General features: G+C 46.1%; 1 protein-coding gene across 2 annotated transcripts in view; it reads right to left on the reverse strand.

Moving 5' to 3' along the window:
• Positions 1-13,987, reverse strand: part of ptpro (protein tyrosine phosphatase receptor type O) — a 141,369-nt gene that overhangs the window by 59,500 nt on the left and 67,882 nt on the right. The window contains exons 9-12 of one of the 2 annotated variants that reach the window (XM_069909376.1): positions 12,200-12,393; positions 11,164-11,247; positions 5,569-5,680; positions 561-712 (exon numbers count right to left, since the gene is read on the reverse strand). In XM_069909376.1, coding sequence (XP_069765477.1) covers positions 561-712; positions 5,569-5,680; positions 11,164-11,247; positions 12,200-12,393 — 542 coding nt within the window. The remainder of the gene's footprint in view (positions 1-560; positions 713-5,568; positions 5,681-11,163; positions 11,248-12,199; positions 12,394-13,987) is intronic. The other variant, XM_069909377.1, reaches the window with a different exon arrangement.

Genomic DNA, 13,987 nt, shown 5'->3' on the forward strand with positions numbered 1-13,987 from the left:
TTAAAATAATTGAAGGTTGGCCGGGACTAGGTAGATTACGGCTTGGTTCTAATGGCTGACTTGCAATGATACATTCCATTAACCCTCTTCTATAAATCATATAAGGGTTTCGTCTTTGTCTCGGTTATCAAAGAAAACGACCTAATATACCTGCCTATTTTATGCTTCTTCTTTGTCATGTCGTTTCCACAGTCCTGTGGAAAGTTTGAGGTCTTCTAATTCCATTTGGCAGAGAAACAAGGTGCTGAAATCTGGAGCAAAGGGCACTCCGCTGGGGGCAGTGTGTCAAACAGCATCATTGTTGTTGGGAAAAGGGAACTGCGAGCATTTTGGGTTGAAACTCTTCACCAAGACCCATTCCCTCTCCTTTCTTATCCTTATCCATTCATATCCTGATTAACTGAGAAAACATTTGTTCACCTTTCTCAGACAGAGCACAAGATAGACAACGAAGCCACAATACAGGAGGGTGCTTCAATCAGCTAAAACAGGAACCGACTCCAATCATCAAATTCAATTTGCTTTATCCGTGCATCATTCAAACACACATTCGCACTTACACTTTTCTTAATGATCCTTCGTCCCACAGCTACAACCAGCCAGTAGGGCAGAGTTGAATCGGATGTCCCAGTTGTAGCATTACCGTACTTCCAACTGACAGACAATATGTCCTTGGAATACTCCAGCCATGTAATCTCCGGAGCTAGTGGCGCTGCAGGAATTGGAGAGCAGAAAAGAACATTTTACAAAAGGAAGTGGTTAATAAGATTAATCCGCTCACATAACAAACAGGGTTCTGTCTAATCTTGATTACAAATGCTCACCAAAGTGTTCAGCTGCACCTCATGACCTTCACATTCTCTGGGTCAGAGAGGCGCAGCTCGTAGAACTCGGAGCACAACAGACCCAGGCTCGGTCCTGACCCAGGGTGTTCTCTGGGTGTGGAGTTTGCACGCTCTCCCTGTGCCGCCAGGGTTTTCCCCACACCCCAAAGGAACCCAGTTTGATCGGTCATGTGACTGCTGGGAATAGCCACCAGTAAGTGGCAGAACAGGTGGTGTTGGGAGAATATGAAACATAATGAACGTGGGATCATTGTAAGGTGGGCTGAAGGGCTGGTTTCTGCGTTGCATCTCCCTGTTTTTGCAACACATCACGTTTGCATCAAGCATTCACCATGAATTCAGACACTTGCTTTACCACTAGGGGGCACCTGGTGCCAGTAAATATCAGAAACAACTCTGTCTGAAAAATCAAAGCCCATCTCAGCTGCCTGCACCCTCCTTTAGATTTAGCACGGTAACAGGCCATTTCACCCCTCAAGTCCATGCTGCCAATTTACACCCCATTAACCTACAATCCCCAGGACGTTTTGAAGGATGGGAGAAAACTGGAGCCCTCAGAGGACACGGGGAGAACCCACAAACTCCTAACAGACAGCGCGGGATTCAAACCCCAGTCCCGATTGGTGGCGCTGCACTAACCGCTACGCCACCCATGCCTCCTGGTGGAAGTTAGGTTTACCGTCAAGTGAGTCAGGTTTGAGACTGTGCCCACTCTTCCCTGCAGGAGAACAGGTTTTCACTGATCGGTAGTGTCTTGAGGATAACCCCACTGCCAACGTTCATCATTTGATTACCCATTCGAATTTATTATCATCTGACGGTACATGAACAACCAGACAAAACAGTGTTTCTCTGGACCACGGTGCACCCACAATACACAGCACATGATAATCACATATATACATAAAGATCCAATTTAAAATAAATACTTACAAATATTTTGGGGTGCTTTACTTGGTTACAGAATTCTGTACATCAATCTCATAGCCTGTGGGAAGAAGCTATTTCCCAGCCTGGCACTTTGATTATAATGCTCCTGTGTCCAATGGTGTCACTAGGATTGGTGTCACAGTGCCGAAACTCATGGTGTCACCCCCCCACCCCACCGCCTCCATAGACCTCCTCCCGTACCACACCCTACAGAATTGTAATTCCCGTATTTACCGCATGCAATGGCAATAGTAGTGAGAGAAACAGCTAGCAAAATTAAAATGACACCTTTAAATACACACAGACTAAATGGATTTACCTTTACATCGTTTCATCGTTAAAGTGAAAATTCGATAATAACCCAATAGAATTTGAAATAAAACTGTTTAAGAACTACATCAAAATGATGCTGATTTTAGCATTAAGTTTTATTGTACATGAGATACATAATACAAAACTGTTAGTTTTTTTTGTGAAATCTTTCTGCATTGAATTACGTTATTGGTTACAACACTATTAGTCACTGAGCTGAAGCCTTTTTTTGATTTTTCTCCTTCATTCTCAAAATAGTTATTGATACAGGTTCACACATACTAATGACTACAATATTGTAGCTAAAACCCCAGAAAATTTGACTATAAAAACACAGCAGCAACGACAACAACAGCGCGTGCTTGTAGCGCGTGCAGATGGAACCACATGATTCGAAGCGTCGTCGTCGTAACTGGGTAACAACGACAGCTCTGACGGGAGGCCATTAGAAGGTTCAAAAAGTAAATGAGCATCGAGGTTTTAGCCTGATTGATACATGTCATCTGGGCTTATGAAAAATGTTCTTCTTGTTGTATCTTGCTACAGGGATAATTTTATAAAAAAATAATACATTTCTGCTGAAACACTGGACGAAGATTTTCATAGAGAGCTATTTTGGTGTCTCCCCCTCTGATGGCATCACCTGGTGCGGTCTGCAACTCCCCCCCTAGTGACGCCAGTGCCTGTACCACCTCCTTGATGGTAGGGTGCTGAATGGACATGGTCCTCAATAATTCTTAGAGTCCTATTCAAGCAACATTCTGGTAAATGTTGTCAATAGAGGAAAAGAAAACCTCAGTGATCTTCTCAGCTGTTTTGATCACCCTCTCTTTTTACTTCTGTCCGAAGCTTTACAGTTACTGAACCACAAAATGACGTAGCCTGGCAGGACCCTCTCAATTGTGCTCCTCCAAAATGTGGTCAAGATGGGGGCTGGCAACCTTGCCCTCCTTGTGGCTTGCTGTCTTTGGGTTCATTGTAAAGTGTAGATGAACTCTGGGCTGGGCTGGGGGAACTACCTGACCATCACTCCACACTGAAGATGCAGCACCTGGATCATCCCTGTAGCAGCAGGAATCAGATGACGGTCTTGATTGGAGACACTGACAGACAGAGTGACTTCAATCAGTGTGTAAACACAGCTGCAGGGGAGAGAACCAGATGACCTTCAGCATTGAGCTTGGAGATTTTCTTTTTATAAATTCAACAGCATTTATCTTGAGCCAACATGACAGTGATGTGAAAGAGGGGTTTTGAGGGAGCTGTACAGATACCGGCTTCACCCCGTTTCTCATCAACAGACTCTTCCTCGAAATCGGAAACCTCCGCCCAAAAGGGAGAGGGGGCCAACTTGCTTCAATCCGCCCACTGATGCCATCATTCCGACTCAGGGTGCTGTGGACAGGTCTGCTGTCTCACGGGTCTGGCGACCTGGGCTCAATCCTGACCTTGGTGGAGATCGCACCTTCCCTCTATATGATTGCTCTGGCTTCCTCTCACCCACTAAAGGTGTACAAACTGGTCAGTTAATTGGCCTCTGTAGAAGACCCCTGATGTAAGTGGTGGAATCTGGAGAGCCGTGCTAGGGCTAATGGAGGGAATGAGCTGTGTTAGAGTAGGATTTCATGTAGGCGTGGGCGCGGACTTGATGCGGCGAAGAGCACAGATCGATGTTTCGTGTGTCTCTCTCACCAACTAATGGGTTCCTGAGCTGACGAAGGAAGATGCATTTTTGAAAATTCTTCAGGTTTTTTTTCCCCAGCAGCTGCGGAAAGTTCAGGGGTATGGTGTGCTCACAAAAGACTAGGCTGATGAAAGCACTACCAAGTGGTCGAAGCTCAGTTGTCCAGATTGAGTTTAGAGTTACTCCACTGGTGAAGGCAAAGGGACAACTGTAAGGAATTAACACACCTGCAGTTATATTCAAATTACCAAGTGCAGTGATTAATGAATCAATCTCCAAAACATTCAGGATCGTCAGGAGGAAGCAAATGATTATTTATGCAATTAAACACAAAGGGCTGCATGGTTAGTGCAACATGTAACAAGTCCAGAGGACCCCAAAACCCAACAGCAATAGATATTCACCAAGACAAATGGTTACTTAATAAAAGTTGCTTTCAATTATCTTTAAAAACGAAAACAGGATCAAACTTTAACTTATCACTATTAACTTAACCAACCTAACTAAACCCCCTTCTAATTCAAAGTGCACATGTGTAAATTTAAGAAAAGTTGTGGGCTGTAGCGAAACCCAGGGAGATTCAGGCAGCCGAATCTTAGTGACAACATTCACAATCCTCTCCATATGATGGATGAGGCAGCCAAGAGGGGTTTACAAGACAGTTGACAATTGGTTTCATGTTCACAGATAACGTCGGATCAGCGAGGTTTTCCAGATGGCAGCCAGGTTTGTTTCGGTCAACTGAAAACCAAGCAATCAGCAAAGCTCTTCGTATCTATGTGTCACCGAAAAAAAACTGAATGGGGGAGCCACCAGAGCACAAGGCTGCCAACGGGAGTAGTGGGGATATCATTGGTAGAGGAGAGCACATGTGCGTGGCTGAGTAGGCACGAGAAACAAATGAGAAATAGCACCTCAACCAAAGTCCACCAAGTCATCGCCCCTCATTCTTTATAGCAGAGCAGATAAGACGGGGGGGGGAGGGGCTACCTTTTAATTTAGACATAACAGGTCAGTTCAGCCCACGAGTCCGTGCCGGGGTGGGGGGGGGGGTGGGGGTGTAGGTTAATTGGGTAGCATGGACTCTTGGACCAAAATGACCTGCTAGATCTGTTTAAAGGTAGCCCCCCTCCCCCCCCCCCCACCATCGTAACTTAGGCAGGGTCACTCTTTTTCCCACAAAGCCAGAAATAACTTGCATTCATCTCTTGCTTTCATATCTTTGCGGCATCTTACAATTCCTCTTCCATCTTTATATAGAAGCAGGTTGTATAATGTACAGGGCAGCCATATATAGATGATACCAAATTGAGTGCCCTTTCAGGGGTGGCTAACCTTTTAGTTTAGACATGCAGCATGGTTGCAGGCCATTTCGGCCCACGAGTCCGTGCCACCCAATTAACCTACACTCGTGGGCCTCAATGGCCTGCTACCACGCTGCATGTCTAAACTAAAAAGTTGGCCACCCCTGAAAGGGCACTCAATTTGGTATCACCTATATATGGCTGCCCTGTACATTGTACAACCTGCTTCTATATAAAGATGGGAGAGGAGACGCAAAGATATGAAAGCAAGACACAAATGCAAGTTATTTCTGGCTTTGTGGGGAAAAGAATGACCATAAGTTACAATGGCAGAACTAATTATGGGGTAAAGCTAGGGAAACACGCCATGCTGAGAAATGCTGTAAACAGGGTACCTTCCGTGAGGTTGGAGAAAGGGCTTGCAAGTGAAACCGACAAGAGTCAGAATTCATTCCGCTGTTTCAAGTCACCGGCATAGCACACACGGAAGTACCTGTTGTATAGCTTGCTCGAGATCGGTCACAACAGCTGCGTTCAGGATCTCCCCAGGACACCATCGTAACACGGAACTCGTAGCGTGAGGCTGGTTGCAGGTCAGTCACCATCTGGCAAGGAAAACACAGCAGCAGGCAACACTTCACTGACAGCCAGGAAACAGCAGCAACTGGTCTTCAAAAATCAGCTCGCATCATGAAGTTTTAGGTGACGAATACCACACAAGTGAGACAATTAAGTTGCATTATTAACAAGGAACTTTGCTACTAGACGCATTCAGTTAAGTTGCAGGAAGAGACTTTGTGGAAATGTAACCATGCAGTGGACTTCTACAGCAACATTCAGAAACTCCAGTAAGTCAGTGCCCTCATAAGGGAACATTACCATCTTTACATTATCCCCTGCTCTGACCAGCAGGCTGTGGGCATGGTAACCAGATACTGGACCAGGGATTCGAGAGGGCAGGAAGGGCTTCAGAATACTTTCTGATCCTATTGGAGGTTTGGACCTGGAGCTTGGGTTGTTGATGGTTGGAACTGGAGGCTGTGGGAGTGTTGGAGTGCTGGAGGTAAATCCACGGACACACAGCGACTCTGAAGGGTGTGGTGGTCCACCACCGGCCTACTGCAGGGGGAAACCTCTGTACCTGCAGGAGTGTAAGGGGACAGGAAAACACCTGGCCGGCTGCCAATCAGTCGGGTGTCAATCACCCTCCGGGATATAAGCCTGCGCCGGCCTCCCGAGGCCTCACTCAGAGTTGCTGCAGCCATAGGTAGCCTGGCTCTGTGGAAGTCTTTGTGGATTAAAGCCTGTTGTACATTCTTTACCTTGTGTGTGCCTGATTCTGTCTAACAGCGCACCACAAAGGGTTTCTCTTTCTCTTATTGTTAGGCCACTGGGAAATGCTCTTGGAGACCCTGTTTGCCTTACGGCAGACAAAAGTTGATCATATACATACATTTTTAATGTATCATTATATAAAAATGGGCTATAAAAGTTGTCATAGCTCAAGGTTGGTTGTGGGGATGAGCACCTACTGCTTCACAAATTCTCTTCACGGCGTGCGACTCAAACAACCTCTGACAACCCAGTCCAACTCCTGGCCTGCACATATGGCATAGTTCTTATGCCTGGTGGCGTTGTTCTCACTGACAGGAGAGGGGGGGGGGCAAAGGCAATGCCTTGAAACCAGTTGCTCCGGGTAGATTGGGAAAACTTTGGGAGTAAAGCACGAGGAAAAATCCGGAGTCGGAGTCCCGAAGGGGGCTGACTGCTGTACCCAGCACCGGCTTGGCAACCCTTGCGATGCTGCTGGCACCAAACTGTATCGACCTATGTTATTCCTGTGGATCTGCCGTTAGTGTGGGGAGAGGGGTCCTACTGCATGGGCAACAGATGGACTTCCGTATCAACTCTGCCCTGGAGAAGCCACTCCACAGTGACTACCAGAGGCGCAGTCCCCATGGTTGACCACAGCCGGCGGAGGCCAAAGAAGACACAAAAATAAAAGGGACTCCTTACAAGTGCGAGTGACCTCACCCATGTATGAAATGTGATAGGGTTAACATGTTTTGATTCCTGACACCTCCGAGAGATCAGTTACCACCGTTCTTATCAGTTTCACAGAAGTGGTTGCGTAGACCACCTCCCAACACACAATGCCACTATTAGGCCTAAGCATTGCACTGAACAGCTCTCTGCTGGGTAATTATACTTCCATCACTCTTTGTTCACATTCATACCTTGCGCCAACTCCTCAGTACAGAGCTAAATATTAGATTTTGGATCTTGCCAATATTGGTGCAAGTTTATTGAGAGAATGTGAAATATTGTTGAAGATGATTAAACTCGCACCATTCTGTGAAAAGGGACGGAATGCAAAGAATGTAGATGAGAGCTTGAAAATAGACAATACTAGCAAGTCGGCCTCTTCTTATCAGGAGGCCCAAGGATGCAAGGATCTCGTTCAGGCTGGTACAGTGACCTATAGTTAGTACTGCGCTTGCTTAATAGAGACATGAATATTAACTTAGATGCCCCTAAGGAGGGAATGAACTAATCAACATAACACGCGATGTATAAAGAGGGGGGAACTGAGTGATACCTGTATTGATGGAAGGGAAAAGGAGAATGTTGTAATGTATTGGGATTCTAATTGGAAGAAGGTAAATGAAGGTGGAGTGATGTTGAGTGCGGGACTGTACAAAAGAGTCATGATTCTGAACCTCCGGTGTGTATCCATCCAGATCAGGGACACCTGACTTTGCAGACTCGAAATAAAGCTGAACCTGTTCTCTAAGATTTTGTCTCCAGAGTAGTGATTGAGAACACTTTATATTTCACAAGAGAATATGAAGCCTTTGGCACCACTCAACTCATTAACAGTCTTAGTTTAGAATTGTGTCCTTTTCAGGCATTTTCTTCTTCTTTGGCTTGGCTTCGCGGACGAAGATTTATGGAGGGGGTAAAAAAGTCCACGTCAGCTGCAGGCTCGTTTGTGGCTGACCAGTCCGATGCGGGACAGGCAGACACGATTGCAGCGGTTGCAAGGGAAAATTGGTTGGTTGGGGTTGGGTGTTGGGTTTTTCCTCCTTTGCCTTTTGTCAGTGAGGTGGGCTCTGCGGTCTTCTTCAAAGGAGGCTGCTGCCCGCCAAACTGTGAGGCGCCAAGATGCACGGTTTGAGGCGTTATCAGCCCACTGGCGGTGGTCAATGTGGCAGGCACCAAGAGATTTCTTTAGGCAGTCCTTGTACCTTTTCTTTGGTGCACCTCTGTCACGGTGGCCAGTGGAGAGCTCGCCATATAATACGATCTTGGGAAGGCGATGGTCCTCCATTCTGGAGACGTGACCCATCCAGCGCAGCTGGATCTTCAGCAGCGTGGACTCGATGCTGTCGACCTCTGCCATCTCGAGTACCTCGACGTTAGGGGTGTGAGCGCTCCAATGGATGTTGAGGATGGAGCGGAGACAACGCTCGGTGTTTGGGCAACTTTTCCAAGAACGGCGTAAATGCACTTTCCTCTCATCTTGCAGCCCAGTCGGCGGTGCAAGATGTGGAATCTCTCAGTGTGAAACCCACTTATGTCCCCCAATTTAGGAGATGATACTGGAATAATTGTTCTTGGGGAACCAGCAATGAAAGTTCTGAAAATAGAACTTTAACTCAGTGGTTCTCAACCCTTTTCTTTCCACTCACACACCACTTTAAGTATTCCCTATGCTGTCTGGGATTAGTCAGGGATTGCTTAAGGTGGGATGCAGGTGGAAAGAAAAAATATTGACTCGTTATGTGCATGGTTTCATAACTCCAAAGGAAATGGGCCAATTACATTTTTTCTCAAGCTAAATATTTCAGTAACAATTGGGTCCAGAGCAGTGATCCTCAACCTTTTTCTTTCCACCATCATCCCAACTTAAGCAATCCCTTACCAATCTCAGTGCACTGATGGTATAGGCAATCCTTAAAATGGTATGTGAGTGGAAAGAAAAAGGTTGAGAACCACTGCTCTAAACAATCATCTGTTATTGCTGTAAAACTCAATGATTTATGCCCATTTGTCCCGACTGCTTGTGGAGATGGGCACAGCTTGCTTCTGCATTGGTTGAAGTGAGACCCAGCCCTTTAAAGGAACGGACTTACTGGTCTTGCTTCAGTTCCAATGTTCACCACCCCTCCATCCCCAAGCAAGCTCCATGCTTGAATCTCACCCAAAACACTCCCGTCCACGGATCTGCTAATCGATCTGCCCACCTCCACCCCAAATTCATCTATTATCAACAAACAGAACACTCTCCTCCCCATGACAAGGCAAATCTGCTCTGCTAACTACTGACGATTGATCTTACCATGTGCCCTCCAATGCTTCAATCACCAATCTCAGCGTGCAAAGTCACAGAATGTTTCAGAACAGGTCCTTCAGCCCACAAGGTTGTGCTGACCTATGTAAACCCACTCCACAACAGTCTTACCTTTCCCTGCCACACACCCTAACCCTCTATTGTTCCTACATCCATGTGCCTATCTGAATGTCTCTCCTAGCCTCCACCACCGCCTCCTGCAATGCATTCCCAACACTCATTCATCTCTGTGTAAAAATAACCTCCCTTGCCCATGGATCATCATGGAGAAGAAGCTTGTGTGGTCCTGAGACCCCGAGAGCAATGCCATCCAGACCCATGCTGGTAAGATCAAGGGTGAAGTCCCTGACAAAGAACAATCCAACCAAGTCCTCAGTGGTGTACCAGGCTGTCGAAGATATTCTGAACCCAATGACTGAGAAGGTGGACGAAGGTTGCAACAAATCCATCAGCTCCGATCGTCAAGGCTTCCATGCCATTGGAACTAGTTGGTTGATTTGTGAAGCGTCGCGTGCTCCTTGGAGTTCAGCATCAGGTACACGCTAGACAAATACACACAGGCGTCTTCACTCTGTGCATCAATGGAATGAAGGCCATCATCCCCAACTACAAGGGATAGCCATGACGGTGAAAAATAACTGACATCTCCCCTCCACTTTCCTATAACCTATCCTCTGATCAGCCTTGACTTCTGATCCTGGCAATTCCCTCATTCCACCGATTCTCTCTACCTGGAATTACTGGTTCTCATAGCTCAGTGGTTGGAGCACTGGTCTGGTAAACCAGGAGTCACGAGTTCGTTCCTTGCTGGTGCCTCATTTCTGTGCGGGACCCTGGACAAAATGGCGACTCTCTGTCTTCTTTATGGTGGAGAGAAGTTTGTGTACATTACAATAATGGAACCTTTCCCTTTTTTGGAATTATGAAATCCAGGTTGGAAAGGGCTTGTGCCTGCACTGTCACTTCAACACCACACCAGGGCCCAGACCTCGTGCTAGCCAGGTTCCTTGTGGTAGATTCTTGAACTTAACTTTATTAGCCCTCATCAAACTCCTGACCAGCCCTAACCAAGTTCTAAGCAGTACCATCTACATATGTTTATTCTTTCCAAAGGAATGATTTGGAAATCATTGCTTCAGTTTCTTCTAATTGTTCAAAACCACCTGTAGAATCTGTGAAATCAAGGAAAGCATTGATTTTGTCATCAGTTATAAGCTCTTCTATAGTGAAAAAATAAGCGAGGGTAAAGGTAGATATTCTCTGCCCTCACATCGCTTAACTTATCTTCATAAAACCTCCGCGTGTGGATCCAGCACGCGAACTCCGATATGTCCTGAGGGTAGCCTCAGAGGTGGACCGACTCGCTCCATAAAGGAAATGCTGCTGAATGCCACCACCAGGGCTCCCACGGTGATTGCTGCTGGGGGGGTTAGGGCTCCCTCCTGCCATCTGGAAATGTCCTTTTCTCATTCCCCCTCCACCCCTCGATCCTTCACCGAACCAGGCCAGAAGGAGGCAGGCAAGGGTGTGGCAGAGCCTGGCGGGGGTGAGCCTCTTTTTGTTCGAATCCGGGATCGATGGCTGTCCTTGTGACGCGTAATCCCCACGCAGCTTTGCGTTCCCCACAGCAGTTACAGCTGCATGGGGGGGTTATGGGTCACAAGGACGGCCATTGCTCGGGGTGTATGTTTGATCTCACGGCGACTGGTGGCACTCCTGCACCACTCGCCCCACCTCCTCAGCTCCAGAGAACAGCTCCTGACACCAATCTCCATAAAAGCATCGCTGATCAGCCTTGTTCGCCTTGTGGCATCGCTCCTTAAAAAATTATAAACGGAAAGATGGATTAAAAGATAACTAGTAAAACTGACAAGCCAGGTGAAAGTGATGAGGATTATTGCAGTGCACCATTATTTATCTACTAATCCGAACAATTCCTGTGATCATTCATAACAAGTTGTAAGTGTTATTTGCAAAGCTGTAGTTTGAATGAAACATACCCTGAAGGCACGGTTAGCACGACGCTGTTACAGCACCAGCGATCAGGATTCAAATCCCGCGTTGCATGTTCTCCCTGTGTTTGCGTGGGTTTCCTCTGGGTACTCAAATTTCTTCCCCCCCCCCTGTTCAAAAAATGTAGCGGGATAGTAGGCCATTTGGGTGTAATTGGGAGGCACATTCTCGTGGGGCCGAAAGAGACTGTCACCGTGCTGTACATCTCAGAAATCTGGCAGAGGGAATCATCTGATGCTTTTAGACCAGGGTCAATTCTCACACATTGAATGGCAAACAGAGCTTCTGTGAAGGCCCTGTACGGTCACCAAACCCACACAAAAATCCATATACTACAGTCTTTTTTTTTCACACCATAAATCACATTAGCCATGCTACACACTTTTTCTTTTTCACACATATACAGTGACTTTTTCTCCCCCCCTCCCTCCTCCCAAGCCACCCCCCCACCTCCCCCCCTCCCATCCATTTTAGGTATACAATCTAGATTACATTATCTTGAGCAAACAATGAGAATCTGATGGATTTAGCAGAACAGACTGAACCCACACCTAGAAATAGTCAGTCAACAGTCCCGCTTGGGACTGAGCTAAAGAATCCTGGCCTTAAAAATTGATCAACTATTTGTACCCATAAATGCTGCCTGACCATCTGAGTCCCTCATTGTTTACCACAGAAATAAACCTACCTTGGTAAATTCAACAACTAACAAGCCAAAACTCACCCCTCCCCAAACAAGGGCGTAAAATACGGTTACCATTGAGGTTGTTAAGGCACTTGTGAACGGAATGTCTTGAATAGTTTTCCATTTTGATTTTTGATTCTTTGGGTCATGGTGGTACATTTCCACAAGATACTTTTTGAAGACCACAGAGTAAGACCTGCTCCAGCTCAGCACTGCAGCGGTAGGTCCCGACGGATACAACCGCAGCTTCTTCACTCCTGATGGGTCTGTGGACAGGTAAACAAGTTTGAGTTACACCAGAGGGAGCTCCAATGGAAGCACAGACCATTCGCACAGAACAGGGCAAGCTCACCCAGGCAGAGCAGTGTGACGCCCTGCAAAAGAGAGTAGACACAGCTATCGAGAACATCCACAGGGAACGTTTGCCAGCGGAGAACAGCAGCAATCGTCAAGGATCCACACCACCTAGCACACACTCTGTTTTCTCTGCTGCCATCAGGAAAGAGGTATCGGTGCCACAAGACTCACACCCCCAGGTTCAGGAACAGCTGCTCCCCATCCACCATCAAACTCCTCAACAATAAACTCAATCAGGGACTCATTTAAGGACTCTTACTTGTGCACGTTATTGATTTTCTTTATTCTCTCTGTATTGTAGGCAGTTCGTTTACATTTCTTTATTTCTTTTACGTGTATCACACTACCAGTAAGTGGTAATTCTACCTCACTCGCAGGTAAAAAAAGAATCTCAGGGTTGTATGTGATGTCATGCATGTACTCTGACAATAAATCTGAACTCCTACCATGTAATCCTACATCTTCAGATGGGGCCGGCTCTTCTTCTATGTAAATGCATGAAGGCTCAGTCCTTTTGTCAGAACCAGGTTGCTAACCTGAGCCCAACTTGTGTGTGGGCTACAGGTCAGACATTAAAAAATTCAACCTTTTGGGGTTGTTGTAATTGGATCACCCACAATCAAGAAATTAGATCGAATTTTAATTTTATCCATGTGGATATGGTATTGTGCAATAAAGGAATAACATTTGGAAACAGCAACTTCATTGGCTCTGGAATGGAGAGAAGTCATTTTAGATGGAGAGAATGTAATCCGTTCTGATGGCTCAAACTGTTCCTTTCAGATGCAGACCACATGTTCTATCTCAGTGGTTCTCAACCTTTTCCTTTCCACTCACATACCACTTTAAGCAATACTTACACCATCAGTGCTCTGTGATTAGTAAGGGGTTGATATCTGGGCTGAAAGAAAAAGTTTAAAAACTTTAATTGTACCTCATTGACTTGTTATGTGCAAGGTTTCATAACTCCAAAGGAAATGGGCCAATAACAGTTTTTCTCAAGCAAAATATTTCAATAAAAATTGGATCTAGGACAGTGGTTTTCAACCTTCCCTTCCCACTCATATCCCACCTTAAGCAATCCCTTACTAATCACAGATCACCGATGGCATAGGGAATACTTTAAGTGGTATGTTCTAACTTCATGTTACCTTTCTAATCCAGACGTTCTAACTCATGCTTGCATGTAACTTGCTTTGCAGTGCAGACCCAGCTACTGGCTATGATGCAGAAGGCCAAGGGGAACTAGCCGTCCTAGTGTAGCAATCCCAACTCCTTTCGTTTCCTCGTAATCCAGCAATTTGCTCTCTCTTACCGGTATGTGAAATCAGCTTTGATTCGTTTGCCAAATTCACTACTTTGTAGTAACCAATGAACCCTCCAGCCTGTACATTTGAAAATGGAGCCCCCGCTCAGACAGCCATGGGGAAATCGTGCAAATTCGGCAGCCACTCAAGATCGAAACTGGGTCACTGGAACTGAGGCACATCCTGCCACACCACT

Source organism: Narcine bancroftii, chromosome 13 (assembly GCF_036971445.1).
Source record: "Narcine bancroftii isolate sNarBan1 chromosome 13, sNarBan1.hap1, whole genome shotgun sequence".
NCBI lineage: Eukaryota > Metazoa > Chordata > Chondrichthyes > Torpediniformes > Narcinidae > Narcine > Narcine bancroftii.